Source organism: Ursus maritimus, unplaced genomic scaffold (assembly GCF_017311325.1).
Source record: "Ursus maritimus isolate PB19 unplaced genomic scaffold, ASM1731132v1 scaffold_24, whole genome shotgun sequence".
Lineage (NCBI taxonomy): Eukaryota > Metazoa > Chordata > Mammalia > Carnivora > Ursidae > Ursus > Ursus maritimus.
The window spans coordinates 25,564,098-25,570,372 of NW_024424897.1; the positions used below are offsets into that span (position 1 = coordinate 25,564,098).

The 6,275-nt window shown below is 60.9% G+C and overlaps 1 protein-coding gene across 1 annotated transcript; it reads left to right on the forward strand.

Moving 5' to 3' along the window:
• The first annotated feature begins 327 nt into the window (after positions 1 to 327).
• On the forward strand, positions 328 to 4,759 carry WFIKKN2 (WAP, follistatin/kazal, immunoglobulin, kunitz and netrin domain containing 2). Its single transcript, XM_008687903.2, has 2 exons — positions 328 to 528; positions 3,239 to 4,759. The coding sequence occupies exons 1-2, from the start codon at positions 328 to 330 to the stop codon at positions 4,757 to 4,759; spliced, it is 1,722 nt and encodes a 573-aa protein (XP_008686125.2).
• Positions 4,760 to 6,275: the final 1,516 nt, after the last annotated feature.

Here is a 6,275-nt window from a genome sequence, read left to right on the forward strand (position 1 = left end):
CAGCAGCCTGCCTGTGACAGGCATCAGGTTAGCTCGCTCCCACTCGGGTGGCGCGCCCAGGATATAAATCCAGCCTCGGGCCCCTGCTGCGGCTCTTCTCCCTGCACACTCAGGAGAGGGAGTTCCCTTGCAAAGACCTTTCCTTTATCTGAAGCCGCACAGCCCAGCGGGCTCCACGGACTCGGTGGAGGCAGCCGCGGCGGCCGCGAGGAAGCCCGCTCGGGTGGGGAGGGCAGGTGCCTGCAGCCCAGAGAAGGAGAAGGCCCCGGTGGGCCCCAGCTCCTTGCCTCGTCGCCGGGGAGGTCTCGAGCCCCCGCAGACCGCATCATGTGGGCCCTGGGGTGCTGCCGGCTCTGGTCCCCCTGGGCGCAGGCGGCGCTCCTGCTGCTGCTGCTTGGGGTGCCCCCGAGGGGCCTGGCGCTGCCGCCCATCCGCTATTCCCATGCTGGCATCTGCCCCAACGACATGAACCCCAACCTCTGGGTGGATGCCCAGAGCACCTGCAAGCGCGAGTGTGAGACGGACCAGGTGAGTGGGAGTCCAGAAGCCTGACGTGGACCACGTGAGTGCGTTAGTGAGGGCGAGTGGGAGCCGTGGGCTGGGGAGACTCAGGAGCCCCCCCTGGCAGGATCTGGGAACGGGAAGGAAGTTGGGCCCCAGGCCACATGAACTGGGCCTGATGTCTGTCCAAGTCCAAGGATCAGACGAAGAGGTGGGTGTGATGTCCAAGTTCATCAGGGACGTGGAGTCCTGGGATTCCTGGTCTCATGCCTGAGGAGGGCTGCTCTGAGCCAGCACCAAGCCAGGCACATCGCGGGGACTGGCACGACCCTTCAGGCCCGCATCGGCGGTGAGAGCAGACACTCAGGACAGTGTGGTGAGCCGCACGAGGTCCCACAGCCAGGGATGGGAGGGTGGGCTTGATGCCTGCACCTCTCTGACAAAGCTGAGGCCTCCAGACCGGCCCGCTCCCCCAGGGATTCGCACCCTGACCCCGAGATCAGGCCAGGCCGATGGGGAGAGTGGGAGGGAACAGCTCTGAATAGACTCTCTGGTTGTCCCTGCGAGGGGAACAGACTAAGTTTCACTCTGCCAGATCCCTCGGTTCTCCCTTCTGCTCTCATGAGAGCAGCCTCGGGCAAGCAGGGCAGGCCTGGTGCTGGGGCAGTTCTCTCCCATCTCCGAGTCCCAGGACCGTTCCTGCCGCTCCCCGCAGTGGGGGACGAAGAGCCTGCGGTCCCGAGCACCTGCCTGGGCAGAAGTACTTCCTACCGGCCCGGCCAGGCCCTAGGGCTCGAGGCTGGGCTGGGCAGCACCAGGGAATGTGAGAGTTGCTCCGTTTGCCAAACGAATGTAGTCTACAGAAAAGCCCAAGATCGCCCCGCAGACAGTGGTCTCTGCCCCCACGGCGTCCAGGGGACAGTTGTCAGACCTCTCAGGCCAGACACTGCCAGTGAGCAGTGGCGGTGCTGAGGAAAGGGAAGATGGGGCAGAGCGCTCCCGTTCAGCTGAGGTCATGAGGTACATTGGCTATATTTGCAGTGAAGTCTGTTCTATTGGCACAGGCTGGCCTGATACACCAGGTAGGGCGTGGGACAGTGAGACTCCAGCCGACGCTGTGAGCCTTGGGGAAAAGGCACCTGTGTGGGGCCAGGGACTCATTTGCCTATGGGTATATTCTGGGCCCTCAAGCAAAAACTGTTCTAAGGATTCCTTCTAGGTTTCCTGTGCCCAGAGATAACTTCCCCCCATCCGCCCCCCACCCCATCTCTGGGGACCCGAACTTTCATGGACCTCGGGGTCCTAAAGGAGCTTCCTGGGCCAGTCTCTTAAGGAATTTTATGACCCTCAGGCCGAAGAGCAGGTCCTCCTGGCCACTCCCAGTCCCTCCTGCCCTCCATCCCCCACTGGGTCTCCCACCCTCAGACCCCAGCTCTGAGATCTGCCCATCCCCGTCCCAAAGCCTCCCCTGGCGTGGCCGAGAAGCTTGGGCCAAGCAAGGACTGCAAAACAAAGTCCCCATTCTGAGCCGAGAGGGGGAAAACAGTAAACAAGTCAAGCAGGCAGGCTCCACACAGCCCCGGTGGGGGATATTTCCCCCTCTTAGCTGATGTGGAATGTCAAAGAGGCTGAAATAAAAGTCGGAACCCCAAGAGGCCAGCCCTAGTGGGGAGGAATTCCCAGAGCTACTACCAGGGGGAGGATTAGGAGCGTTGCCCGCCTGCCCAGTGGGTACGAGGTGTTATTGTCGAAAACACCACGTGAAATCCTTGTTTGTGTCGGTCCCAGAGTGTGTTGCTAATTTCGAAGAATTAAACTAATGCCTTACGCGGCTCCACAGAGAATCAAGGGGGATTACAGCCTAGTAAGTCCTCACTGACGGCTTTGCCGGCCTTTGCCACCCAAGGGGGCTCTTTTCGTTGTTGATGTCCCCCACGAAGTGTCGCACACGTCAGAGCTGAGCACCTGACAGCCCTCCGTGGCGGGACCTGGCGTCCCGGGCCTGTCCCGCCTGCCCTTCCCCTTGGCTCTGAGCGAGCGTGGGCCCGCCACGGAGCGGCTGTTCCTGACGCAGGTATGGCCGGCCTCAAACATCTGCCCCAGAGGTGTCCGATTTTTCCTTCTTAGGGTTTGGCGTGACCTCTTTAATTCGGCCAGGGCATCCTCACCCCAGTGGAAAAAAGACAGAGAGGCAGGCTTATTTGTTCCCACCTAGACCTCCTTTGTGGTACCCCTAGGATGTGGAAGAAGAGATCTCCCTTCAGAATCCCATCCACCTGGAGCTTGAAGCCCTATTCTGCCACTTGCCAGCTCTCGGAACCTGGGCATCACTTCTCTGAGTCTCTGCATTTTCATCTATAAAATGGTAGTCAGAGAAACCGCCCCTCTTGGAGGTATGTGGCCTGCCTCTTCTCACACTACCAGCTGTGTGACCTTGGGCAAGTTACCTCATCTTTCTATGCCTCCGTTATCACTACCTGTGAAGTGAGGATAATGGCTGTGCCCACCTCCCGGGCCAGTGATGAGCAGGAGAGAAGTTGACAGGTGCAAACGTTCTTAGAAGAAGGCCCGGCAACTAGCAGGGGCGTGGCCTCTAGCTCCTGTCATCGTCTGAATGTGCGGCTCCCCTAGGTGGTGAGAACATACCAGTTCCCTTCCGCAGACACCGGGGGGTGGGGGAGCCTGTGCACGGGTCCTGCTCCTCCTTTCTCAGGCCTCTCGATCTGGCTCCCCGCAGGAGTGCGAGACCTATGAGAAGTGCTGCCCCAACGTGTGCGGGACCAAGAGCTGCGTGGCCGCCCGGTACATGGACGTGAAAGGGAGGAAGGGCCCGGTGGGCATGCCCAAGGAGGCCACGTGCGACCACTTCATGTGTCTGCAGCAGGGCTCCGAGTGTGACATCTGGGACGGCCAGCCTGTGTGTAAGTGCAAAGATCGTTGTGAGAAGGAGCCCAGCTTCACGTGCGCCTCCGACGGCCTCACCTACTACAATCGCTGCTACATGGATGCCGAGGCCTGCTCCAAGGGCATCACGCTGGCCGTCGTCACCTGCCGCTATCACTTTACCTGGCCCAACACCAGTCCCCCGCCGCCCGAGACCACCGTGCGCCCCACCACGGCCTCCCCGGAGACCCCGGGGCTGGATATGGCGGCCCCGGCTCTGCTCAACCACCCCGTGCACCAGTCGGTCACCGTAGGTGAGACCGTGAGCTTCCTCTGCGATGTGGTGGGCCGGCCCCGACCCGAGATCACCTGGGAGAAGCAGCTGGAAGATCGGGAGAATGTGGTCATGCGGCCCAACCACGTGCGCGGCAACGTGGTGGTCACCAACATCGCCCAGCTGGTCATCTACAACGCCCAGCCCCAGGACGCTGGCATTTATACCTGCACGGCCCGGAACGCCGCCGGGGTCCTGCGCGCCGACTTCCCGCTGTCCGTGGTCAGGGGGGGTCAGGCGGTGGCCACCCTGGAGAGCAGCCCCAACAGCACGGCCTTCCCCGCAGCCGAGTGCCTGAAGCCCCCCGACAGTGAGGACTGCGGCGAGGAGCAGACCCGCTGGCACTTCGACGCACAGGCCAACAACTGCCTCACCTTCACCTTTGGCCACTGCCACCGCAACCGGAACCACTTTGAGACCTACGAGGCCTGCATGCTGGCCTGCATGAGCGGCCCGCTGGCCGTGTGCAGCCTGCCCGCCCTGCAGGGGCCCTGCAAAGCCTACGCGCCCCGCTGGGCCTACAACAGCCAGAGCGGCCAGTGCCAGTCCTTCGTCTACGGCGGCTGCGAGGGCAACGGCAACAACTTCGAGAGCCGCGAGGCCTGCGAGGAGTCCTGCCCCTTCCCTCGCGGGGACCAGCGCTGCCGGGCCTGCAAGCCACGCCAGAAGCTTGTCACCAGCTTCTGCCGAAGCGACTTCGTCATCCTGGGCCGCGTGTCCGAGCTGACCGAGGAGCCCGACTCGGGGCGCGCCCTGGTCACCGTGGACGACGTCCTCAAGGATGAGAAGATGGGCCTCAAGTTCCTGGGCCGGGAGCCGCTGGAAGTCACGCTGCTGCACGTGGACTGGAGCTGCCCCTGCCCCAACGTGACAGCGGGCGAGACGCCGCTCATCATCATGGGCGAGGTGGACGGCGGCATGGCCGTGCTGCGGCCGGACAGTTTCGTGGGAGCGTCCAGCAGCCGGCGGGTCAGGAAGCTGCGTGAGGTCATGCACAAGAAGACCTGCGATGTCCTCAAGGAGTTTCTGGGCTTGCACTGAAGCCCCGCCTCCCTGCCCCTCCCCAGCACCCCTCCCTGGCCCTTGTCCACCCACCCGCCCCCCACGCCCCTTGGCCCGCAAATTGGGCAAGGTCAGGCTAGACAGTCGTAGGCCAGCTGGGAAAATCCACCGGAGGTTCTTAGATCAACTTCTAGTCTTGGGGCTCAAGAAGGGGTCTGTATCTTCTTTAGCTGAGGGGGACAAAAGGAGAAGCCCATAGACACCTGTAAGCTATTTCTGATGACCAGTCGGCTGGGACATTGTGACTCTCTCTCTGCTGGCCGGCCCCCTCTGCTGGCTCTCCCTGCCCCCAGCTGGGCTTCCGGACACGGCGTCTGCTCGGTCATGGGAATCATGGAATGAATCGGTTTGCAAAAGGGGTAGGTGGAGAGAGAAAGGAGGGCCCAGGGACTCTTAGGACAAATTCCCCAGAGCCCCCTAGATCACTCTGAGCAGAAACCACTTCATGTGAGGGCTTATGGGAAGCGGGAAGCGAGGGGGGGGGAAGGGGGGGAGGGCATTGTCTGATCCAGAGCATGACTTGCCCTGAGGCGGTCTTCAGCCGGTGCTACAGTCAAATGGGCCCTGCGGTCTCAGAGGCCACCATGGAACCAGCAGAATACACGTTTTTCATGTTTCTCCTGGGCTTTATTGGTTGGTTTATTGATTGTTGATGTATTAATTTAGTTCTGTTCAGTCTGACTCAGTGGACGTTTTCTGAACACTTACTAGGTGCTAGGTGCTAGGACACAGAGAGATGTTAGTCACTGCCCAGCTCCTAGTGACTGAATGTGAAAGTCCAGATCCCAGGGCTCCCTCCCCCCCCACCTGGCCCCCAGAAGCAGACCCATGGCTGGCCCTCCCAACTGTCAAATGGCCCCATTGACAGACCGTGTGCTTTCATCTGCCACTGGCTTCCTTGGATGGAAAGCAGATAGAAGCCCCAGGATCTGTTTTGGTGGGACGGGGGATAAAGGGAAAGTTGGGGTTGGAGTGGGGAGCGCGGTGAAAGAAGGAAGGAGGGGGGGGTGTCAGGCTTGGGAAGGAAAAGGAATGTTGCTCGATGCTTCCATCTGGTGGTGGCCTTGGGAGCTGCAGGGACCTGAGGGAGGCTCTAGGTGAGAGACCTGGGCGGGCCGGTTTGGGGATGTGGCAGCTTCTTGGTGACTTCTCGTTTCTGGACTTCCTGTGCAGGTCCAGCCACCCCCCACACACTAGATAAAGGACTTGGGAAAGCCACTGTCAGCTCTACATCTGCCCCCCCTCCCCCTGCCCTGTTCCCTCCTAAGTCCTTCCTTCTGTCCAGGCCCCTCCAAAGCTGAAGAAGGTCATTGTGGGGCATCCTCGTTTCTTCCTCAAATGTAGGGAGGAAGATACCAATTAAAAGTTCATAGTATCAACAGCCCTTCTTGTGTGATTTGTATGGGTTAACGCGTGTGTGTGTCCGGGGGGTTAGTGTCATTTGCCCTGGTGACCAGGACGGAAGTCTGGCCAATGCGACCATATTTGGGTGATG